This window comes from Caretta caretta, chromosome 11, assembly GCF_965140235.1.
Source record: "Caretta caretta isolate rCarCar2 chromosome 11, rCarCar1.hap1, whole genome shotgun sequence".
In the NCBI taxonomy this organism is placed as follows: Eukaryota; Metazoa; Chordata; order Testudines; family Cheloniidae; genus Caretta; species Caretta caretta.
This window is the reverse complement of record NC_134216.1, coordinates 47,556,622-47,569,311: the sequence shown is the minus strand read 5'-3', so window position 1 is coordinate 47,569,311 and position 12,690 is coordinate 47,556,622. Positions and strand designations below refer to the sequence as shown.

At 39.9% G+C, this 12,690-nt stretch overlaps 1 protein-coding gene across 2 annotated transcripts in view; it reads left to right on the top strand.

Annotated features, from left to right (window-relative positions):
* Window positions 1-12,220, top strand: part of PDE1A (phosphodiesterase 1A) — a 373,257-nt gene extending 361,037 nt beyond the window's left edge. For both annotated transcript variants that reach the window (XM_048869744.2, XM_048869749.2), the window contains 2 exons: window positions 11,093-11,212; window positions 11,589-12,220. In XM_048869744.2, coding sequence (XP_048725701.1) covers window positions 11,093-11,169 — 77 coding nt within the window. In that variant the 3' untranslated portion in view covers window positions 11,170-11,212; window positions 11,589-12,220. The remainder of the gene's footprint in view (window positions 1-11,092; window positions 11,213-11,588) is intronic.
* Window positions 12,221-12,690: the final 470 nt, after the last annotated feature.

The window sequence follows — 12,690 nt, the reverse complement described above, 5'->3', positions numbered from 1 at the left end:
CATGTAAGAGCCCTATTCTCCTGCAGGTGAAGAAAAATTAGTTAGAACCAAACGAAGTTGCTGCTTAATTTTTCCCTGTGTCTTGTACGTTAGGGGCTTGAGGCAGTCACATGCTCTGTTCCCAGCTCAAACGTTGGATATGTCTTCCATAAGGCTGAGCCTTGTGAGACTGGGAGATGAGTGGCACTGCCTGGGCAGCAGTGCGTGGAAGTGTAGCTCAGCACATCTCTCAACTGACCCTCATCTTGAGAGATCTCCCTTATTTTATCCCCAGCGTGACCTACACGCACACATTTGATGGCCTTTCATTTTTATTGTTGAAACTTGTTCATCAGAGTAAAGGATCACAAAGCTGAGGTTCTAGCCTGGATTATTCCTATGAAAGGAATGAATCCCCCAGTACATTGTTTCCTAAATGAATATTTTTTCTCTCTTTCATTTTGGGTTTTTGTCACATGCTGCATGCTACATTTGGGCCTTGGCAGGTTGAAAACGAAGTGCCTTAGAAAGGTAAAATGCTGGCTATGCACTAGAGGAGGAGCCCAAGGACAGGCACTACTTGCTGTGCCCATAAAAGAGGTATAACAGCCATCTTGTACTAAGGGTCATTACTGCACCACCAGTGCTTACTTCTGCAGCACCTAGATGTTTCTTGGAGTTCTTCCATCCAAACATTGACTCAGTCAGATCCTGGATAGCTTGAGAAATCTGATCAGATCATGGAATAAATTGGCAAAGTATGGTTGTAGGCATACAGTTCTTGCAGCATAAATTCCACCTTTCTTATGCAATGAGCATATCATTATTTACGAGAACTCAGTGTTATTGAAAGGAAATCATTCATGTGGTAGGAAATCCCCTGTAGGACAGGCAGGATTTTAAGGCATCAGGACTGCAGTTTATGAAATTGGTAATTTACATTTGATTTTTTCTTCATTGGAATTATTTACTTTCCAAAGGTCAAATGGTTTAGAAATTATTTGTTTAGCTGGGAAAGGGCAGAAAAAAGAGGGTGTACAAAGCTGCAATAGACCAGGGAAGTGTTTTGGGGTTGTTTGTATACTTGTTTTAGAGAGAAATAAATAATTAAGGGGCTAAAAAGGAAGGACGTGGGAGGGCAATAACGGAGTTTAATGAAGCGGTGTGAATAATGTCAGTCAAGCTCCTGAACTACAAGCCAGACTTCATATGCCTATATCCTGCACCACTGAATTAAATAGTCCATACAGAAGGCTCATTTCTGTACAAACTGACCCTAGGACATGCTATAAAAGAAGCCAGAGGTAGGAAATTGTAAGCCTAAAGTCTGTCATGGAAGTAGCAGATTTAACTTATCCTATTATTAGACTGTAGCAGCAGTAGTCACATCACCGTTTTAAGGTCCAGGTCACCTCCAGAGATTGATTTATGGTCCAAAACATAAATTCTGTCTCCTCTAATTTATCTAACAGTGATGCATCTGAGCCTTCACAGCTAAATGTCTGGCTGGAGCAAACATCAGGGCTAGTGCTCCTGCCACAGGAAGCACAACCACAGTAGGTTAGATTCGCTACAGATTTTCAGATAATAGTTGAATTGCAATGAAGGTGACTTTAGAAACTAAGTGAAATGGAAGAGGGCTCATATCCAAGTCTGCCATCAACTGTTAATCATCATCCCGCTAGCAGTGATGGGAACATAAGAAGGGTATTGCTCATTGCATGCTGTTGATAGACAATGTGCTAAACTATAATTACTTTAGTGCCATTCTGGGTTCTGAAATTTACTTCTACTTCGTTTGGAAACTATTCATCCCAGATACAATGCAGGCCCGCAGACAGCAATTCTGGGCCCTCAGGTAGAACAGTCAATGGGCCCCCCATGCACGCACAAGGCTTGCCAACTGTCTAATCGCGCAAACCCAAAGCCCTTTGCCCTGCCCCCTCCCTGAGACCACACTCCTGTCCCGTCCCTTCTCTGAGGCCCTGCCCCTTGCTCACTCCATCCCCTCTCCCTCCGTTGCTTGCTCTCCCCCACCTTCACTCACTCTCACCAGGCTGGGGCTGTGGGTTGGGGTGCAGGAACGGGAGTGGGGTCGGGCTCTAGGAGGAATTGGGTCTAGGGTGTGGGCTCTGGGTGGGGCAGGGAGTTGGGGTGCAGGAGAGGGTCCAGGGGTCAGCGCTTACCCTCGGGCAACTCCCAAAAGCAACCGGTACATCCCTCTGGCAGCAGCTCCTAGGCAGGGGGCCCAGGGAGTCTCTGCACGCCGCTGTCCTCAGGCACCGCCCCTGCAGCTCCCATTGGCAGCAGTTCCTAGTCAATGGGAGTTGTGGAGTCAGTGCTTAGGTTGGGGGCAGCTCGTAGAGACCTCCTGCCCCTGCCCTCAGGGGCCGCAGGGACATGCCGGCCCCTTCCAGAAGCGGCTGGAGCGAGGGCAGGCAGGAAGCCTACCTTAGTCTCGCTGCGCCGCCAGTGGCCGGGGGCCCCCGAACCCTTTTAAATCTCCTGGGCCCCTGGCAAATTGTCCTCTTTGCACACCCCTGTCAGCAGGCCTGATACACTGTATGAATGTGTTTGCTTATTTATTCATTCATTCATATGGAGCTACTGGTGGAAATATCCTTTTATACTGCTATAAAACAAATTCCCTGCTCCCAGGATCTTACCATCTTGATTACTCTGATTTGTCTTGCAATGAGTGCATCTAGAGCTATTTTCAGACTGAACCACAAGATTATGCAGTAGGACGATACAATATAAGGAAATCTGGACAGTCATTTAAATTGCATTTAGCTGTAGCTTAAATTTAAATGCATGGGGGGTGGTGAGTATAGCAGACATTTCTGTATCCAAGTTCAATGAGTGATCAGCTGCAGGCATTATACTGTGAGACTTCCTTTCATCAATCTATGTTGAATTTAGTCTCAACCATCTGCTTCAGTGATTGCTTCACTCCATGTTCCAACATAGATAAAAATCACACGATGTAGTGGAGAGTTTCCAATTTTCTTAATTAAGAAGGAATATTGGATATTAGCAAATCATTAAAGTAAAGTCACATATGAAATAGAAGTAAATCCATAATTTGACAGCACTATCTGTTTCAAATGGATTTGATGTTTGTGTGCCTAGTTGAGATTAGTGAATAAATCAAGAAAAAGAGTGAGATTTTCAAGGCTGCCTATGCATTTGGATGCTCAGTTCCCATTAACTTTATCAGAAATTACTAGTTTATACAAAATATTCTTGTTGCCTTCAGCAAGCTATCAAAGTCAGTTAATGTATATTCTGTGGCTGCACTGAAGTTAAAAGGAGTTTTCACCCTAGGTATTATTTGAATTTTATTTGTTTTCAGATCACGATAGTCTGGTTTATTTTGTAAATGTAATGTTCCATATTTATATTTTTTTCTTTTTAAAAGGAAACCAAGAATTAAAATCTATCAGAAGTACAAACTGATCCAGTAAGTTACAACCACTGTTAGCCAGATATAAAATGAATTGGTTCTGCCCAGACTGAGGAGCTGCTAGGTATTTTGACCACCATTCTCACTTCAGAAATGTGTGTGATGCACCTACTAAACCATTAATCTGGGAAAGGAATCACTTCAGCACCTACTTTAATTTTTCTTTACCAGTAACTCAGTCTGACTCTACCATCTGTAGTTTAGAAATTTTCCTGGCCAATTCCAATATTTCCCATTTTGTGGGAATCTAATAATAATCTAATAAACAGGAGGGATCTCGTGTAATTTGTGACTAAGGCCATGTCTACGCTGCTCTCCAATTTGGATTATGAGGGTATGAACTGCAGTGCACACCAAAGTGCTCTGCTGTAATTCCCCCATGTGGACCCTGTGGTCATGAATGTAAAGGTCCCTAATTTGCACTAATGTCGTCCTTTTAGGGACCTTTAAGTTTGTGCCTACACGGGAGAGTTACAGGGCAGCACTAGTGTGCACAGCTTAGTAACACCCCCTTTTTCTGAACTGTGGAGCAGTGTAGACAAAGCCTTAGTCACCTTGCTTGGATGTTACAGCTCCTTTTAATCTACGTGTAGTTCTCTGCTAATCTCTACTGCAATGTGGAAAACGTATTACATTCTACTGAGATTGGCTGAAGTCAGTTACATACCTACAGAGGTGCCATTGATGAGAGAAATAAATAAACCCAGGTTTGAACTTCTTTGTAGCCGTCTGATTTTACATTTACATTGTTATTAACTGTATTACAGAAGTGTCTGGAAGCCCCAACTGAGGCCATGGCTCCCTTGTGCTGGACATTGCACAAATACATAGCAAGAGGCAGACCCTGCATGTTACCAGTGTACTTACCTGTGTAGAGTGTGTAACACTGTGTCAGAGCTATCCAGAAAATGGGCAGTATGCAAAACTCCAGTCTGTGCAATTAAATGAAGATTAAATTAATTTGCAACATCCAAATACCAAAGGGAAATCCCAGCCTTAAAAATAAAATACTTTGCATTTCCATTTCAAAACTATCATAATTCAAAATAACCTCTGCACATTAAAACTAGCAGACCAGCCTACAGTAAATCCATTCTAACTGGGGTGAATTACCTTATCCTGTCACACCCTGTAACAAAGTATTTAGTGCAAAAATATAAAATAAAATAAAAGCTTGATCTATAATACCCACAGTGTGTTGGGTCACTGTTGTATTTCAAAGTGCTGTTGATTAAAACTGTGCTAAGTGATTCTAGAAGCAAGCCTTAATGGAACACAAAATTTAACCATTTAAAAGGGAGGAGATAGAGTAATCCTTTACAAAAGTCTTTCAGAAATTGATTTGCTATATAAACTAATATAATCCACCATCAAGAATATTTTAAGTGTGCAAATGAACAACTTTCTAATGCAACTCATTTTCCGCTTTCTTGGTGTATATCATATCTAGAGTTTATTGAAAATTTTCAACTGGAAAATTTCTTCATTGGAAAATGTGGTTTCATCACAGTCTGTTTTCTTGGGAAGATGCCAGTTTCATCAAAATATTTTAATTTTCTGTGCAGATAGTCAAAACAAAAACATTTCTTTTAAGATGACATTTTGAAACTAAATGAACATTTTGTTTTGAAATGGTTGCCTTAAAAATGTCATTTTAATTCATTTTAAGTCAAAATACCAATTCAAAACAATGTTTTTTATTTTAAAATGTTTGAGTCAAAAATATACAAACCTCTTGCTTTCACATTTTTGAACTGCAATTTTTTGGAACATTTAGTTCTGTGAACATTTTTTGTATTCTGACTTTTCCTCCCAATTCAGAGTGAAAACAAATGTCAAAATATCTGAATGTCCCCTGGGATGGACATTCTGTTTTCCAGCCAACCAGTGTTTATTGCAGTCTGTGGTGTATCATGCTGACTTTTGTACGCTCTTTGGTGACAAAAGTGTAAGAGACAAATAATGTCTGAGTACAGAATGGAATTAAGGAATGTACCAAAGAGAAAAAGGAAGACAGTTATGTTGTTTCCTCCTGCAGCTCATGTAAACTCTTTAGTCCCACTGGACAAACGTGATTGTAAGGCACACCATGCCATTAGAAGAATCAATATTTGCTTCCTGCTAAAAATGTTTTCTCCGTGGGTGGAAAGGGAGGGTTGAGGGAAAAGCAAGTCAATGAATTAATTAAGAGTCAGATGTGGAAGAGGACAGTGGGCTCTCTTTGAGCAGGAACAGGTGACCATAGAAGTGAAAACCGAGGTAGTTGAGAAAAGCTATCTGTTGAGGGCTCCAGGGAGTCATGAATGAATAAAGTATGCCAGCAGTGAAAGTGAAATATAGTTTCAATCTTCTAAAGTATCTGTTGTTACCAATGGACACAATATCCATCCATCCATGCTCCCCATAAGTCAGCAAGTACTTTTTCATTTAACGTAACAATGTAAAACTTGTAAACTTGCCATGGTATTCACTGTCTTTACTATATAAACATCAAGAACAAAGAAGGACATATTATTATTTATTAGTATTACCCTAGTGCCTAGGAGTCCCAGTCCCAGACCTCATTGTGCTTGGTGCCGCACAAACACAGAATGAAGAGAGAGTCCCTGCACCATAGATCTTACCATCTCAGTACAAACTGAGACAACAGATGGCTACAGAATCTTTGCTTTATATAATCATTGAGAGGAAACCACACTTGCTCTGCAAAAAAGGGGAATATATAAAATGTAAAACTAAAAATGACCAGAAAAATGCTGTGGTAAAGGAAAGAGTTGGATGGAATACCCTTAAATACATATTTGTCCTGTAAGTCCGCTCAGGGTTTTATGGTCTGTATAAGAACTAGTATTTTATATTTACAGATTTTAATGAAAATATTTCTATAAAACAGGGTTTGTTTGGGAGTTTAAAAATAGAAAAAAATGCAAATGAACATATAACGAGAGATGAGTTCCATACTAGTGCTTAACATCTTCAGGCATTTCCTCCCTCTTATACTACTGGAGCAAAGGATCTCAAGCTGTTATACCAACGTATTTTAAGAAGATGCCATTTTCCAGTAAATCACCTCTTCTCCTAAACATGGGATAAGAACTTTGCACACTGCCGTATCTGATGCAATGAGTCTGTAGAACATCAACAGCTTTAGGCAGGGTCCCTGGCACCTGCTGACAGCATGGATAAACAGATACTCTCCCACCTTGTTACAGATGTCTTGTGTTGATGTGAATAGCCAAAAGGGGAAATGGTTGTCCTACGATAGTCACCTAGTTTGAAAAACTGGCCTCACAATCTTTAAAGTAGCCTGGATCCTTCAGGATAAAGGGCATCAGTTAGTATAGAGAAAGCAAACCAAAATATGCTGAGAAGATGACTGTAGAATACAATGAAAGAGATCATGAGCAATTGGTTCTACAGAGACCTGGTGCTCTATGAAAAACATAAACTATCTAAAGCAAGTTTATTGTGGAATAATAAAATTCCCTGTAAATATTAGAATTCTCAGGACCTTGTATAAATAATGGAATGATCTCTGAACATTGCTATGCCTTGTTCATACATTTTGTCCTTCATTTTCAAGAAAGCAAACACTATTTCACTCTTCAGTTGAGGTTTCCAGAATGTAGGTGGTTTTCACATTTACAGTAGAAGTCCATGGAACCGTGCAGTTTGTCTGTGATACCCAAAGGGTTGGGTCTTCCATACAGTGAGAGCAAGTGTCTTGTGTAGAAGTGATGTAACACTCAGCAAACAAGAGAGCCATCGCTGCAGGGCACTATCAACATCCTCACTCTGAACTGGGAAGGGAGTGTTCATTTCATCTGGTAATGCCAATGTGCTTCCAGAGTACCCATGCATAACTCTCATGCAAGGAAAAGCAATTTGAGAACTGCTACTTATATATAGTACAGTTGCTCATTTAAAGTTAGGCACATGTGCATAGATTCAGTTGTACCATTGAATTGCAACCTCTTAAGCTGCAGAGCAAAGACATATATTGCTAACCCAATGGAAATAAGTAAGAAAAAGAATATACATTCTGCCTGGACACTTGGGCATCGGTTTCATCTGACTACGCTGCCACAAATTGTGCAATCTCTCCTCTGTAACGTGAATAATGGAAAGTGTTTTTAGATATTAGGGGTCTTTTATGTTGGGGGACATGACTGTGTAAAAGCTACTGTTCTGGTGTGAACTGGCCTTTTTTGGGTTGGGCTAGCTTCTACTTATTCAAGCAAAGAGTGTCTACCATATATCTGTAACCCCAGTGCCCTAGAATATGGGGTAAGGTTTGGCTCTTAAAGCCAGTGGAGTGTTGGGGAGAGGAGTATAAGGAGAGAATGAACTGGTGATCAATTTGTACCACATTATGTCTGTTTATCACAGGGAGGTGTAATGCCTCCAGAAAAGATGAAGAGGGCAAACTCCACAATGGTTCTTGGGACCCCTGGGTGAAAGGTACACCCCTTCTCTCCAGTGAGGGCCTTTAAGTCACCAGCCATTGTGCATGCTGAGTGGGACCCTGGCTATGCCCCAACCCACATAGACATGCTCCTTTTGGATGGGTGTACACCACCCTAGTGTTCCCTTTGCCCTTCTGGGCCCACAAGAAGTAGCATTACCATTACCTCCTGTGGGGGGGGGGGGGGGGACTTATCTCTCCCGGGTGATCAGAGCCATTTCCTTTTCATGCATGGGCAAATTTGACTTATGATCCAACCCAGAGTTAGTTGCCTCAACAAGCATCTCTCTGTTTCTCAGACATTTTTGCATGTCCTAGTTTTATATCTATCTATCTATCTATCTATCTATCTATCTATCTATCTATCTATCTACATGTCTAATGTGTTGCCCATCACCATAGTATCTGGCCACCAAGTCCCAGCTCCCATGCCAGCAGTTTCCAAACAGAGGTCTGTGGAGCACTTGCTGGTGCTCTGTGGAGAGATGACACAGGTGCTGGCTGCTGCTGCTTGTTTTATGCTGAGAAGAACAGAACAGATGTGAGAGGAGAGTAAATGAAAAGCAAAGGGAGACAGCATGATTAAATATTTTTAAGAGGATAAAACACAATGCTTTAAAGACAACTAAAAATACATAAATTCCTAATGGTAATGAGTAAGCAACTACTGCAGTCGCTACAAAGAAGGGAGGGGATTGTAAATGCAAGGCAAGGTGGTGTCACCATGCTTGCACATAGAGGGGGGGATGGTTCTTGACACCTTATATCTACTAAGAGGAGGTCCATGCAATGGCAAAATTTGGGATCTGCTGTCCTAGCACCTACTCTTAGATTTAACTCTAAATCTAGCAGGTACTCCTAGTTCATTAACCAAACCTGATTCATCCTCAGGCCGGCATTCATGCAAAACTGACCATGAAAAGTTTCCAAGGAAACACCTCCTGAAAAAAACCACATATCCTTAATGTGTCAAGAAATAACATTTAAGAAGCCAGTGAATCTGTGACTAAAAATGACTGACTATAGCATCAATCTCTGTGACGGTAGAGGACTATCCAGTAACTATGAGTAGTATAAAACACACATGGGCAGTATCAGTTGGTCACTCAAAGCCTCGTGGAGCATAACCAGATAGACTAGCAACAGGAAAATCCACATCAACAATGTGGAAATGTAATCTACGTTGGCTCAGATGACATCCGTTGATCACTCTCTGGCATATAAGTGTCAGTCAAAGGAGACGTGGTAGATTCCTGGACCCCACTTCATACTTTTCCCCACACCAGGTGTAATTATTTACATCCGTGCAAAGGGGGATTTGGTAGTATTTTAATCCACTTTGACGCTGGTGTAAGGCGCAAGGCAATGCTGAATCAGGGCCCTGATCCTTAAATGATAATTAGGAGAAAAACATATGCTATGTGGATAAAGAATAAGGTAAGCTCAAAGAACAAAGCAATTGAGCTATTGATCAAAATGCTGCCCAGAGAAACCTTGCCTGAATCATATTTCTTTGGAATATGCAGGTCCATCAAAATCAGAACACTTCACATCATATCAACTTTGCTGGAATTTAACTTTGAAGGAAAAATGGAGGGGGAAAGTTCCAACTATGTCCAGATATCCTGTTTTGCAATTGTAGGAGCAAACATTTCATTTTTTTGTTCTGAAACTTATTTGGTTTACTTTAACTTTTCATTATAGCTTATATTACAAACTATAAAAAGTCAAAAACAAACTGAAACAGGTAGTGTGACCCAAAATGAACATTTCTTTTCAGAATTTTACTTCATGGAAAATTTTGAAATTTTCAGTTTTTATTTCAGTTTAGAATGAGGCCAGATTCAGAAATCTTGAAATCCTTCATGAAATAGAACTTCCATCCTTCACACAGCTCTGATAAACAGCTTTAGAAAGGAAGACAGAGGAAGAGCAACTTGGGGGGGGGGGGCTGACCTAGCTTCCCAAACACTAGAGCATGGCATTCAGATATGTGAAACCGTAAGGGGTTTAGAGCAGGGGTGAAATCCTGGCCCCACTGAAGTAAATGGCAAAATTCCCACTGTCTTCAGTGGCAGTAAGATTTCAAACATAGTGAATTCAATGCTTTTCCTCCTCTTCCTTCTTCTTCTCTCTTTGGTATACTCTTCCTCTGACACTTCTCTACTAATCATTCTGTTTTCAAGCTAAATTCCTCTTCCTTTTGTTTCCTCCCACTTACAAACTATTGTTTGTCCTCCTTTAAATGCTCTTCCTCTACTTTCATTCTTAGCTTCTAACAGTGCTTCCTTCCTCTTTCAAACATCTTTCTCTGCCTTTCTCTATCTCCCCATCTGTTTTTCCTCTACTTCCCTGCCCTTCTATTTTTTTTTCTTGCTTTCCTTCCTCCACAATCTGCGAACCGGCTCTAGGTTTTATTGGTGCAAATCAGTGACCACGATATGCATTTAATTGCTTAGAACTGAGCAGCTAATTTATATTCAATGTATTTGACATATTTTACCTCTTTCTATAGTGGCAAATTGTCCACAGTTTTTAATTTTCTATATTCAAAAATATTCACAAATAATTTCTTTGATCTAAATACTGTTAATTGTGACTATTCAAGAGCTGAAATTCAAGCTGTGTTGCTTAGTTTTGAATGAATACATAAGTCACATGGTATTGTTTCAGTTAGCAGACTGGACAAATGGAACTCTTAAAATTAGGCTTCGATTACAAATTTAGAGTATCATGCCTTTTCCAGGTGAAACTCACCCCCAAAGTGGATTTAAGTAGCCATCTTCACAGAGGTGAATTCCCCCCAAGGAGCAGTTGAAATTTGTACCAAAAAGATATTTAATTTTTTTTCCTAATACTTCATTAACAATAGACTAATTAAAATTGCTTTATATTTGTCTCAATTAATGTTCTGATCCAATGCTTTCATTCTGTGTCTTTCCACATGAGTAAATTAAAATGATTAAACTCAATCCCACGTATTCACGCTGAAAAGGAAGTAATGATTGAAATGTAAGTATAAGATAGGCAACCTTTGGAAAAGGAAGGAAAAATGTCCTACTGGGATGTAATACTACAATATGTTATCCACAAGACAGGTTCATATTATATATGAAAATGGAAGCAGATTCTGTTGGCTTGATGAACGTCTTAAGGCACATTCCCATTTGTGTGTTTTTCAGGTGAGCCTAAACGCTGTCAAAAATCAGAAGATATAGTAAAAGTCACTGAACAAAAACATGCTGTGATACACAACTAGATTTGCTGCTACTTAAAGGCTTCTGACATTTTAGTCATGAGAGGTAATTTTACCATTTTTACCATGTCATAATTCTGTAAGTTTTGGTTGCAAGCATTGCAGGGGGATATTAATTTATTTGTAGTATTAGAGAAATTATTTCCACTGGCATTTTTAAAAAGCCATAGAAACATTTCTGTTACCTGTAGGTTTTTTACTAATTTTGGGGGCCAACTGACTCTACAGCATCTCCTTAAGAAGTGGGACAGTGTAGAAGAGGGAAGGACTGATAAAACAGTACCTTAAGTTTCTTTGAATTCTTCTCTTTTCCAGGCTAAATAATCTATCTGAAATATATCACTTTAAGAATTTTAAATACTTGAAGTTTCATGGTAAAGCGCATGTCACATCATGTATTTTCATTTTAAATCTGTTTGCAGGAAAAACAGAACAGCACTACAAGTTCCTAATTCAGCTTTCTGTGAGGCTGTTATCTCCTCTACCTACTCATTCTTGGACCATGCTATTTTTATGGACAACCATTGGACAAAATAATGATAGTAAAAAACCATAAAACCCTGAGCTGGTAACCTCAAGGCACTTAATAACTCTCAAGATTTCAGATGTATTTGTAACTTTTATTTCCTCTTCTATCTTGCCTTCTTAAACCTAGCCAGAGTACTTTTTCAGCCAAAACTTGGACTTCATTTTATTTGCATCACTGAAACCAGTTGTTGCCAAATGAGCATGAGATACATGTAAAATATGAGGCACTTACCATTTACACTAGTTTGCTATAAAACTGCTGGTAACCTTGATCTACATCCAATGGAAATGGAAAGCCAAAATGAAGCTGGCACAGACAATTGTTTATGCATCCACATTGCATAATAACATTTAAGGCCCACTTGTCAGGTTTCTTAAAATGTTTGGGAACAATTAGAATGTAGACTGTACAGAGAAATGTTAGTGTTGTACTAAGCAGCCCATGTGAACAATCAATGTATCCTGATGCTGTGGCTGCAATTTGGAGAAAACCTGGTGTTTAATGAAACCAGCCTTTGAAATATCAGTTGAAAACCTGTTAAATAATTGTCAATGCTAAGATCAAAATGTTCTAATGCCATGTCCTATGGTGTTCCATAAGACCTTTGCAGTGGAGTCATGCCTGCCATGGAGTTAGGTGTATATTGTTCAAGATCAGGGCAGGGGAAGCAGATACAAGAATGTTCAAGTGACACATTGGCTTCACTTAAACAAAACCATGTATAAATAGTCTGCAGATGGTATTGTGGCCCCTTAGACTGAGCAGGAAGGAAAAATTTGGGGGCTTGTGGGTGATTCTGTTTGTATGAAAACTCAGTGACATGGAGTCAGGATAATCCATGCTGTATTTGGTTTATTTACATAAAATATTCACACAATCCTGTTTCCCCGAGCAACAGTAGAAGTGTACAGCAATCAGGCAGTTAATTTCCATGTTCAGAAACTCCCAAATGAGCCTTTCCAGCCTGCACAGTGCCCAAGGAGAGGCTCCCATCC